A 13120-nucleotide genomic window follows, 5' to 3' on the forward strand; every position below is an offset into this window, starting at 1 on the left:
ATTAAAGTAACATGTTTACAAGAGGGTAACAGAAAAACAGAAAAAAAAAAAAAAAAAAGTAACAGAAGAATAAAGTTAGATTAATAAATTATTGTAGGCAAAGTTTGCAGGTATATACAATATGTACAATTATAGGGAGTAACATAATATAACAATTGTGCAGGGAGGGGGAGAAGGTGAGGAGAAGGGGGGGAGAGGAGGGATAGGAAAGGGGGGTAGGGTAACACAGAAGGGGGGGAGGGGAGGTTGGGTGTATGCTTTAGTGAAAATGACAAGCACAGATAATAATCTGCCCTGGATGAACTATCTCAAGGCTTCCTCACGGAGAGGAGCACTGGACATCCCCTCGATATGCAACGCAGGAGTGGTGGAGACTCAGGAGAGATCATTTTCTGCAGCTGATCCAGATCTATGGAATACCTTGCCAGCAGCGGGTATGACTTATCCCCTTGGTACGCAGCGCAGGAGTGGTGGAGACTCAGGAGAGATCATTTTCTGCAGCTGCTCCAGATCTATGGAACACCTTGCCAGCAGCGGGTACGACTTATCCCCTTGGTACGCAGCACAGGAGAGATGGAGACTCACGAGAGATCATTTTCTGCAGCTGCTCCAGATCTATGGAACACCTTGCCAGCAGCGGGTATGACTTATTCCCTCGGGACACAGCACAGGAGTGATGGAGACTCACGAGAGATCATTTTCTGCAGCTGCTCCAGATCTATGGAACACCTTGCCAGCAGCGGGTATGACTTATTCCCTCGGGACACAGCACAGGAGTGATGGAGACTCACGAGAGATCATTTTCTGCAGCTGCTCCAGATCTATGGAATACCTTGCCAGCAGCGGGTATGACTTATTCCCTCGGGACACAGCGCAGGAGTGATGGAGACTCACGAGAGATCATTTTCTGCAGCTGCTCCAGATCTATGGAATACCTTGCCAGCAGCGGGTATGACTTATTCCCTCGGGACACAGCGCAGGAGTGATGGAGACTCACGAGAGATCATTTTCTGCAGCTGCTCCAGATTTATGGAACACCTTGCCAGCAGCGGGTATGACTTATCCCCTTGGTACGCAGCACAGGAGAGATGGAGACTCACGAGAGATCATTTTCTGCAGCTGCTCCAGATCTATGGAACACCTTGCCAGCAGCGGGTATGACTTATCCCCTTGGTACGCAGCACAGGAGAGATGGAGACTCACGAGAGATCATTTTCTGCAGCTGCTCCAGATTTATGGAACACCTTGCCAGCAGCGGGTATGACTTATCCCCTCGGTACGCAGCGCAGGACTGATGGAGACTCAGGAGAGATCATTTTCTGCAGCTGCTCCAGATCTATGGAACACCTTGCCAGCAGCGGGTACGACTTATCCCCTCGGGACGCAGCGCAGGAGTGGCGAAGACTCACGAGAGATCATTTTCTGCAGCTGCTCCAGATTTATGGAACACCTTGCCAGCAGCGGGTACGACTTATCCTCTCGGTACGCAGCGCAGGAGTGGTGGAGGCTCACGAGAGATCATTTTCTGCAGCTGCTCCAGATCTATGGAACACCTTGCCAGCAGCTGGTACGACCTATCCCCTCGGTACGCAGCGCAGGAGTGGTGGAGACTCACGAGAGATCATTTTCTGCAGCTGCTCCCGTTCTGTGGAACACCTTGCCAGCAGCGGGTACGACTTATCCCCTCTGTACGCAGCGCAGGACTGGTGGTGGCCCACAAGAGATCATTTTCTGCAGTTGCTCCAGATCTATGGAACACCTTGCCAGCAGCGGGTACGACTTAACTACTTGTATGAAAACTTTTCAGAAGCAGCTGAAACTCATTTTTCGTTCCGTTGCCTTTTCCTGACAATTCCTACATCAGTCACTTGCTCAAAGACCAATAATTCACAGACTTATTTATATGAGCCTGTGAATGATTATGCCTTTTATTATGTGAACCGCTTAGACCTACCCTGATTAAGTGGTATACAAGAATTTTAAAATAAATAAATGGAGACGTTATTTCGCCATCTTGCAGAGCTGTGATTCCACTGTTATCGTTAATTTGTTTTAATTTTGCGCACGTTTACTTTGTAAGCCGCTCAGAGCTGTAGTATTTATAGAGTGGCATGTAAATAATTTAAATAACTAAATAAAAATGCAAAGTGAGCGGCTTACATCCCCAGGGACTCAGTATGGAGCAGGAACATTTCAGCCGTGGCAGAATGAATAACCTCCGAAGCAGTAACCAGGTGCTCCTGCTGCCGGTGTGCCGAGGCCGCACCGAGGTAAATGCATGACTCAAAAGCTCCATGCACAAGGGTTTCTTCTCCCATTAAACACCCAAAGTTTAATTTAACAGCAAAACCTTTTGGATGGACCCTGCTTTTCTTTTTCTTTTGTTTACCCGGGGAACAAAAATGACTGACGAAGGCCTGGCGTCTCAGCCCGTAAGAAAATGCCTAAAGATGCAGGAAGCTTGCAGATGATTTGGGTCTTTACATTCCATGCTGATGGCGCGGCTGTTCCCTGATGCTCTGCCCCTCCAGAGGTTCCCGACTCTGATGCTCTAGAAATAGTTTAGTGTGCCCTGTTTGCCTTGGGGGGGAGCTGCTGTTAAAGGCCCTGGCATTCCTGTGTGCCCTAGAAGGTGCCGGCAACTTATCTGCAGTCAGACAGCAAATAATTTCTGTAACCTCTTTAGCCTTTCTTCATGGGGGAATCGTTCCATCCCCTTTATCATTATGGTCGCCCTTCTCTGTACCTTTTCTAATTCTGCTGTATCTTTTTTGAGATGTGGTGACCAGAACTGCACACAATAATCAAGATGAGGTCGCACGGTGGAGTGATACAGAGACATTATGATATTCTCTGTTTTATTCTCCATTCCTTTCCTAATAATCCCCAGCATTCTGTTTGTGTATGATATATGAACACAAGATGAGGATGCACCATGGAGTGATACAGAGGCATTATGATATTCTCTGTTTTATTCTCCATTCCTTTCCTAATAATCCCCAGCATTCTGTTTGTGTATGATATATGAACACAAGATGAGGTCGCACCATGGAGTGATTCAGAGGCATTATGATATTCTCTGTTTTATTCTCCATTCCTTACCTAATAATCCCCAGCATTCTGTTTGTGTATGATATATGAACACAAGATGAGGATGCACCATGGAGCGATACAGAGGCATTATGATATTCTCTGTTTTATTCTCCATTCCTCTCCTAATAATCCCCAGCATTCTGTTTGTGTATGATATATGAACACAAGATGAGGATGCACCATGGAGCGATACAGAGGCATTAGGATATTCTCTGTTTTATTCTCCATTCCTTTCCTAATAATCCCCAGCATTCTGTTTGTGTATGATATATGAACACAAGATGAGGTCACACCATGGAGTGATACAGAGACATTATGATATTCTCTGTTTTATTCTCCATTCCTTTCCTAATAATCCCCAGCATTCTGTTTGTGTATGATATATGAACACAAGATGAGGTCGCACGGTGGAGTGATACAGAGACATTATGATATTCTCTGTTTTATTCTCCATTCCTTTCCTAATAATCCCCAGCATTCTGTTTGTGTATGATATATGAACACAAGATGAGGATGCACCATGGAGCGATACAGAGGCATTATGATATTCTCTGTTTTATTCTCCATTCCTTTCCTAATAATCCCCAGCATTCTGTTTGTGTATGATATATGAACACAAGATGAGGTCACACCATGGAGTGATACAGAGACATTATGATATTCTCTGTTTTATTCTCCATTCCTTTCCTAATAATCCCCAGCATTCTGTTTGTGTATGATATATGAACACGAGATGAGGATGCACCATGGAGCGATACAGAGGCATTATGATATTCTCTGTTTTATTCTCCATTCCTTTCCTAATAATCCCCAGCATTCTGTTTGTGTATGATATATGAACACGAGATGAGGATGCACCATGGAGTGATACAGAGGCATTATGATATTCTCTGTTTTATTCTCCATTCCTTTCCTAATAATCCCCAGCATTCTGTTTGTGTATGATATATGAACACAAGATGAGGATGCACCATGGAGTGATACAGAGACATTATGATATTCTCTGTTTTATTCTCCATTCCTTTCCTAATAATCCCCAGCATTCTGTTTGTGTATGATATATGAACACAAGATGAGGTCACACCATGGAGTGATACAGAGGCATTATGATATTCTCTGTTTTATTCCCCATTCCTTTCCTAATAATCCCCAGCATTCTGTTTGTGTATGATATATGAACACAAGATGAGGATGCACCATGGAGCGATACAGAGGCATTATGATAGTCTCTGTTGTATTCTCCATTCCTTTCCTAATAATCCCCAGCATTCTGTTTGTGTATGATATATGAACACAAGATGAGGATGCACCATGGAGTGATACAGAGACATTATGATATTCTCTGTTTTATTCTCCATTCCTTTCCTAATAATCCCCAGCATTCTGTTTGTGTATGATATATGCACACAAGATGAGGTTGCACCATGGAGTGATACAGAGGCATTATGATATTCTCTGTTTTATTCTCCATTCCTTCCCTAATAATCCCCAGCATTCTGTTTGTGTATGATATATGAACACAAGATGAGGATGCACCATGGAGTGATATAGAGGCATTATGATATTCTCTGTTTTATTCTCCATTCCTTTCCTAATAATCCCCAGCATTCTGTTTGTGTATGATATATGAACACGAGATGAGGATGCACCATGGAGTGATACAGAGGCATTATGATATTCTCTGTTTTATTCTCCATTCCTTTCCTAATAATCCCCAGCATTCTGTTTGTGTATGATACATGAACACAAGATGAGGATGCACCATGGAGAGATACAGAGGCATTATGATATTCTCTGTTTTATTCTCCATTCCTTTCCTAATAATCCCCAGCATTCTGTTTGTGTATGATATATGAACACAAGATGAGGATGCACCATGGAGTGATACAGAGACATTATGATATTCTCTGTTTTATTCTCCATTCCTTCCCTAATAATCCCCAGCATTCTGTTTGTGTATGATATATGAACACAAGATGAGGTCGCACCATGGAGTGATACAGAGGCATTATGATATTCTCTGTTTTATTCTCCATTCCTCTCCTAATAATCCCCAGCATTCTGTTTGTGTATGATATATGAACACAAGATGAGGATGCACCATGGAGTGATACAGAGGCATTATGATAGTCTCTGTTGTATTCTCCATTCCTCTCCTAATAATCCCCAGCATTCTGTTTGTGTATGATATATGAACACAAGATGAGGTCGCACCATGGAGTGATACAGAGACATTATGATATTCTCTGTTTTATTCTCCATTCCTCTCCTAATAATCCCCAGCATTCTGTTTGTGTATGATATATGAACACAAGATGAGGTCGCACCATGGAGTGATACAGAGACATTATGATAGTCTCTGTTGTATTCTCCATTCCTCCCCTAATAATCCCCAGCATTCGATTTGCTTTCTTGGCTGCTGCCGCACACTGGGCAGAGGGTTTCTACATATTATCCGCAGTGAAGCCTCAATATTTTTCCCGGGTGGTGGCTGCCAATGAGGAACCTTGCATTGTGCAGCTAGAATTTGGGTTCCTCTTCCCTATGTGCATCGCTTTGCACATGGCCACATTAAGATGGAAACGTTCATAGTGGCACGCGGGCACCACATGTGCGCACATTCACCGGCCTGCACCCAGGGACGCGACTATATTGTAACATACACGCGTATGGACACGCGTTATAAAATAGCCTGATCGCACGCACATGCGCACGCAATTTTAAGTGAGCGCGCACCTGTGCACACAAATGCCGCTTCTATCGCATAAGCGGGGAGAATTTTAAAAGACACCTGCGCCGATATCATTGTCAGTATTCCCAGTTCATTCCCAATTCACCCAGTTAAGGGATAGGACTTCCAATACCCCCCTAGTTTAATAACCTCCCTTCTCCCCCGTTTGCCACGACCCTTAATACCCCACTGCCTAGATGTTTTTGTTTTATAAGTTACACGTCATCCATAGCAGAAGTAAAGTTACACAGCAGGGGACCCCGGCTCGCACCGGCGTTGCCGTATTTTCGTGCAAATTTCAAGAAAAAAATCCAGGAACACCCATGCCCACGCTCTGCCACTTTCTTCCAAACGTTTTATTTGTGTGCAGAGTGGGAGATACACGTATATCTGGGTGGATTTTAAAATCCGCTCAGGGCATGCCCGCCGGACATATTCACACATCCCCTAAATGATCTGTGCGTCGGGCTTTTAAAATTCACCTGTAAATGCCATCTGCCGTTTGCATGCCCAGCCTCACAAAATCCTCTTACCGTTTCTCACAGTCCTCTTTTGATTTAACAATCTGATTCATTTTGTAGCATCAGCAAATTTGACCATCTCTTTTGCTATTCCCATCTCTAAGTCATTTACAAATATGTTTGTCAGCAGCGGTCCCAGGACAGATCTCTGGGGCACTCTGCTGGTCACCGTTCTTCATTCATAAAACTGACCAATTTAGCCCTGCTCTCTGTTTTCTAGCTCTTAACCAGTTCCCCAATTCACAATACAGCACTGCCTCCTATCCCCTGACTAATTTCCTCAAGAGTTTCTCATGAGGGACCTTGTCAAAAGTCCAGATACACCCTATCAGCGGGCTCACCTTTATCCACGTTTATTCACGCCTTCAAAAGAAATGTAGCAGATTGCCGAAGCAAGACTTCCATATTGGCTTTGTCCCATTAAACTGTTCCTACCTATGTGTTCATCAGTTTTGTCCTTTATAATAGGCTCACTGGTCTGTAGTTTCCTGGATCACCTCCGGAACCCTTTTTAAAAACTGGCGTTACATCGGTCGCCCTCCAATCTTCAGTCTGCTCTGTGCAAGTGTTTGCCTGGTGTCACGTTTATGCACAAGGACCAGGAATTGCTTTCTTTTACGGGGCTCGTCTCCGCGAAACACTTCCTTGGCAGAGTGCTGGAAAAAGTGCAGGAGTTGCGTGTGCAGCGCTGAACCGTGCACACAGGGGGGCGGATTTTCAGAGCCCTGCTCGCCTAAATCCGCCCAAAACCGGGCGGATTTAGGCGAGCAGGGCCCTGCGCGCCGGGAAGCCTATTTTACATAGGCCTACCGGCGCGCGCAGAGCCCCGGGACTCGCGTAAGTCCCGGGGTTCTCCGAGGGGGGCGTGTCGGGGGCGGTCCCGGTCGTCACGGCGTTTTCGGGGCGTGTCGGCAGCGTTTTGGGGGCGGGTACGGGGGCGTGGCTACGGCCCGGGGCGGTCCGGGGGCGTGGCCGCGCCCTCCGTACCCGCCCCCAGGTCGCGTCCTGGCGCGCAGGAGGCCGCTGGCGTGCGGGGATTTACGCCTCCCTCTGGGAGGCGTAAATCCCCCAACAAAGGTAAGGGAGGGGGTATAGACAGGGCCGGGCGGGTGGGTTAGGTAGGGGAAGGGAGGGGAAGGTGAGGGGAGGGCGTTACATGATTCCCTCCGAGGCCGCTCCGATTTCAGAGCGGCCTTGGAGGGAACGGGGGTAGGCTGCACGGCTCGGCGCGCGCCGGCTATACAAAATCCATAGCCTTGCGCGCGCCGATCCAGGTTTTGGGGTAGATTTTCAAACGAGCGCGAACAGCCTACTTTTGTTTGCGCTCCAGGCGCAAACAAAAGTACGCTGGATTTTAGTAGATACGCGCATAGTCGCGCGTATCGGCTAAAATCCTGGATCGGCGCGCGCAAGGCTATCGATTTTGTATAGCCTGCGCGCGCCGAGCCGCGCTGCCTCCCCCCGTTCCCTCCAAGGCCGCTCCGAAATCGGAGCGGCCTTGGAGGGAACTTTCCTTTGCCCTCCCCTCACCTTCCCCTCCCTTCCCCTACCTAACCCACCCACCCGGCCCTGTCTACACCCCCCCCTTACCTTTGTCGGGGGATTTACGCCTCCCGGAGGGAGACGTAAATCCCCGCGCGCCAGCGGGCCTGCTGCGCGCCGGGCCGCGACCTGGGGGCGGGTACGGAGGGCGCGGCCACGCCCCCGGGCCGTAGCCACGCCCCGTACCCGCCCCCAAAACGCTGCCGACACGCCCCCGGAACGCCGCGACGACCGGGCCCGCCCCCCGACACGCCCCCCTCCGAGAACCCCGGGACTTACGCGAGTCCCGGGGCTCTGCGCGCGCCGGGAGGCCTATGTAAAATAGGCTTCCCGGCGCGCAGGGCCCTGCTCGCCTAAATCCGCCCGGTTTTGGGCGGATTTAGGCGAGCAGGGCTCTGAAAATCTACCCCTTTAAGCAGATACGCGCGGCTCCGCGCGTATCTGCTAAAATCCAGCGTACTTTTGTTTGCGCCTGGAGCGCAAACAAAAGTAGGCTTTTCGCGCTCCTTTTAAAATCTGCCCCAGGAAGCGGGCGGTCCTGCGAGGCCTCGCTGGTCTCGCCGGTGCTTCTCTCGTCCTCCTCTGCATCTCTGTTGCTACACATTAAGAGCTCTTTTTTTTTAGTGGCGCGGTGCGGACCTGAGATGCGACCGTGCAGTAAAACGATTCTCTCCATGGTGGCTGGATCATGGCGCACTGCTGGGGTGACACAGAAAAGCCTGAAGGAGCAGACCGTATTCTCAGCTCTCAGTTTGGGAGTCCTGCGGCCATCACTGGCCACAGCTCCCACGGTTTCAGCCTTAAGCTGGTGGCAACCTGGTTTCATTAAACAAAGCTTTGAAAAATGACTGCAGAAAGTGAGCCCCTGTACATGTAGGGGTAGATTCCAAAACCCAGGCGCGGGCGCGTGCATGTGCGCGCGCGCTACCCGTCACGCGCACACGGACGCCCGATTTTATAACGTGCGCCCGCAGGCGTGTGCGCGTTATAAAATCAGGGGTCGGCGCACGCAAGGGGATACTACTGCATCTTGCGCGCGCCGAAGCCTGCGGTCTTCCCCCGTTCCCTCCCAGCAGAGCGGCCTCGGAGGCAACTTCCTAACCCCCTAACCTAACCTCCCGCCCGCCCCTAGCCCTATCCTAACCCCCCCCCCCCCCCGACCTTTATTTTGCCTCTTGTGCCTGCCTGCCGGCACGCGATCCTCCCCCTCCCCTTTTTCGAAGCCCCAGGACCTTCGCGCGTCACCGGGCCTTTCTAAAATAGGCCCGGTGACACGCATAGGGCTTTGATAATCCGGGCCGTATATTTTTAAATTGTCTCAAATCGTTGCGTTTAAAGGTGACGTCCAAAGGTCAGTAAGGGCTGACCTTGTTTACCCCCCTGCTCTTTAAATCTCACACCCCTCCCCCACGCACACCCCTCGGGCAGCGATTTTGTCCGGCGAGTGAAGAGGTCCATACACTCACTTGTAAAGTTCTCTGACGTATCTGGGGAGCTCCTCGTCACCTTCCCCCTGCTCAGTGACCGGGACCAGCTCTTCCAGCGGCTCCTGGATGGGCTTCAGACCCTTTGCGTGGCTTAATGGTGCAGAAGATGGACTCGGGGGCAGGCAGAAAGGGGTCCTCGGTCTCTGATTGGGTGGACCATGAGGTGCATCTTGTCACAAAAAAAAAAACCCATGAAAAACAAATTTAAATTCGGACGATGAAACTTGTTGAAACATAACAAAAGGACTCGGTCAGGACATCAGATACAGGCAAGGTTTTACTTCTCGCTCACCCCATCTCCTTTTCCTTTATCAAACAGGAATATTTGTCTCAATGATGAAAAAGGAATATGATTTGGGGCTTGGCACACCCTAAGAAGAGATTGGTACCCCACTGGCAGTGGTCCCTGCACTCACCCTCTAGATCCCCTCCATAACCGGGCAGCAGCTAGTGCAGGGGTGGGCAGTTCCGGTCCTCGAGGGCCACAAACCAGTCGGGTTTTCAGGATATCCCTAATGAATATGCATGAGAGAGATTTGCATGCACTCTGCCTCGGTTGTGTGCAAATCTATGTCATGCATATTCATTAGGGATATCCTAAAAACCTCGACAGGTTTGTGGCCCTCGAGGACTGGAATTGCCCACCCCTGAGCTAGTGAGAAGCACCAGGAAGCAGGGCCCCGGCCTTGCCGAGGAACTGAGGTTTAATCAGAGCTACTGCTTCCCTTTTCAGGGAGTATATCGTGCCAGAGACTTTAGCTGCAGGGTGAGCACGCTAGGCTGAAACGTCTCTTCACATCAGCTTCTCTCCATGCACGGCAAAAGAGGAAAAATAATGTGACCGACGAGACACGGTCAGCTCATTAATAAATATAGACGTGGGTGTGAAAGGTGGAGACCATCACCCCGGCCACTGTCAGGACCACTGACTTAGAAAACGTGGCTGGATCACAGCAGGGCAGGGCCAGAAAGAGAATTACATTTATCTTTGACTTTCATTATATTTCATCAATTATCGCAATTTATTTATTTTTTATAAAGGAAGGAGAAGAATAGAGAAAAAAGGCAAAAAGAAGTGAGTGAGAGAGATTTCGAGTTTTAACATTTTAACTTCTGATTTTTATGCGCGCGTCCAGATTTCAAAATATTACTTCTGTAAATGGGGGGGGGGGGGGGGGAACTCCTGCAGAAAGTCTTAGGGGTTGTTAAGCACTGTAGGGTTTGCAAAATAAGCAGAACAGCACTATAAGAGCATAAGAAATGGCACGCTGGGTCCATGGAGTCCAGCGGCCAGTTCAGGTCACAAGTACCCGGCAGATCTGTTTCCAGGGATAGCAGAGGCTTTCTCTAGTCTTACCCGGCTAATAATGTTTTAGGGGCTTTTCCACCAGGAACTTGCACCAACCCCTTCCAAACCCCGCTACGCTCCTCACCTTGATCCTGTTAACAGATTCCGCAACTTGACTGTGCTCTTCCTGAGATGTTTAACATTTCTAGTTGTAGATTTCAGTGCCTGCCCCCTAGTTTTAGTATTTTATTTACCCCACTGGTGATTTTATAAACTTCTATCGTGTCCCTTCTCAGCGCCCCGTCTTCCAAGCTTTTTATTCTTCATTCCTAGCGTTCCGTTTGCTTTTTTGACCGCCGTCTCACCCTGGGCTGAGGACGTGGTGACTTCCCAATGCACAACCTGGCGTGGAGGAGCAGCCTCGTAATTAGAGCAGCGAGCCACGAACCAGGGAGGCCAGGAGTCCAATCCTGCTGCTGCTCCTTGTGACCCCTGGGCAGGTCACTTCACCCTCCCTTGCCTCCAGTACAAGCCTAAGTTGTAAGTCCTCTGGGTGACAGAGAAAATACCTACAGAACCCGAATATAATCCACTTTGAAGTGGCTGAAAGGCGGAATATAAAATCGATAGCTGGGATCATTCTTCCCTATGTGCATCACGTCGCACTTTTCCACATGAAATTTCATCTGCCATTCAGTTGCCGTCTCCTAGTCTTACAGGGTCCTTCTGCAGTTCCTCACAGTCTGATCACCTCACTTGTCGTTGCCCTTTTCTCTGTTTGGTTTCTCTCTGTGTCCAAATGGTTTCCCAGTTCTGCAGCCTAAGACACCAAGGCACGCACACGAGTGCACGCTTCTCTCTTTCTCAAGCCTGCTGAAGTCGTAGGATCTGAGCACAGACCGGGAAAAAAAAAGGCACAAAAGTAATTTCAGTGCCTTGAACAAAAATTATTCTGCTGTGTTTGTAAAAAAAAAAACAAATACCCCTCCCACTGAGGAAATAAAATTTCCTATTAAAAAAATCCCACAAAATTACAGCAAGTCACATAAATCTAGGAACAACCCCGAAGAAAAAGATCAAGAAAAAGATAGCGCTGAAGAGAAAGGAGAGAAATGTTAGTAATATTATTGTATTATTATTATTATTACTATTGCATTTCTTATGCGGTGTCCCCCGACCCGAGTCCTTGTAAAATGGAATATGAAAAGCAGCACAAAATCAACGATTGCTGGATGGACCAAAAAGGAGAAACTGAAGGACTGTAAAATCCCAGGAGAGCGAGGAAGTGTGTGTGGGAGGTGCGCCTGGGACCCAGAGAGAGAGAGAACCAGGGCCTGCCCGCAGGAGCCGGGAGCCACAGCAGGAACGAGAGGGCCCCTGTTTTGTAAGAGGCTGAGGATAAAGTCTGACGCTCACCTCTTGCTTCTGCCGTTGACTTCATTTTTTCATCAGCCTTCAAGCTTCCCGCCCAGCAAAGTGCAACAACTGAACGTGATCTGAGGGCTGAGGCGATTCAAGGACATCCAGGATGCATAGTTTTCTTTATTTCTCATCCCAGGATCATTTTACTCACCCAGTCCAATAAATCCGTTGTTTGTTTCTATTTCTTTTTTTTATTACAGATGTTCCTTCCTGCCTGCCTGCTTTATTCTGAAAGGATTGTGGCCTGTGCGTTCTCGCTCTGTCACTAACTCCCCACAACCCTGACTGTTAAAAGCTTAGCCCCAGGTTTAAAAAAAAAAAACAGTGTTGTGTCATTGCAACAAAGTGCTGCACATAGCAACCCTGAGCAAATATCCTGCAAGTCAATCACCCTGTGCTAGGTAAGAGGCCTGTGTGCTTTGGAAGAAGGGGAAGCGAGCGTACAGCACACAACAACAAAAAAAATAAAAGACACAACATTGACCTGAAGCCAAGCCAGGGTGGGTCAGAAGGCAAACATCACTGTACCAATGCCTTCCCTTCCCATAAGCCTTTTCTTGAAGCAGCTCACTTAATAAACATGCCAAGCGGTACCATTTTGAGTGATTTTCTTTGATCGCTTATGTTACTGCCACATTCTCGGACAGCCAAGGCATATAAAGTGAAGTTCTGGGTGTGCTGACGTGGCTTATTGAGTTCATGCAGAGTGTGGTCCTAGCTGTTTTTGTACCGTGGAAGCCCTTGGTTTACAGTCTGTGCTGGAAACGGGCTCAACTGGGGTTCGGCGCTGTCCCTAGTGGCCGGACCTGGTAAAAATATTTTATTTATTATTTATTTAACCCTTTTCTATACCGACCTTCATGAAAAAGAAATTCATATCAGATCGGTTTACATGTAACAAGGGGTATAATTTAATCAATCGATTAACAAGATAAATATATTGTACTGGCATCTTATTTCCATTTCACATATGTTCCCTATAGTGCTGCTATATGTTGTGGTCTGTGTCCCATCCACAGTTTCCTTTTTCCTGTGG

The 13120-nt window shown here is 48.0% G+C and overlaps 1 protein-coding gene across 1 annotated transcript in view; it reads right to left on the reverse strand.

Annotated features, from left to right (window-relative positions):
- Window positions 1–12373, reverse strand: part of TSGA13 (testis specific 13) — a 56718-nt gene extending 44345 nt beyond the window's left edge. Inside the window, exons 1-2 of the mRNA XM_029616478.1 lie at window positions 12079–12373; window positions 9354–9543 (exon numbers count right to left, since the gene is read on the reverse strand). Coding sequence (XP_029472338.1) covers window positions 9354–9543; window positions 12079–12103 — 215 coding nt within the window. The 5' untranslated portion in view covers window positions 12104–12373. The remainder of the gene's footprint in view (window positions 1–9353; window positions 9544–12078) is intronic.
- Window positions 12374–13120: the final 747 nt, after the last annotated feature.

The sequence above is a fragment of the Rhinatrema bivittatum genome, chromosome 9 (assembly GCF_901001135.1).
Source record: "Rhinatrema bivittatum chromosome 9, aRhiBiv1.1, whole genome shotgun sequence".
Classification (NCBI taxonomy): Eukaryota; Metazoa; Chordata; class Amphibia; order Gymnophiona; family Rhinatrematidae; genus Rhinatrema; species Rhinatrema bivittatum.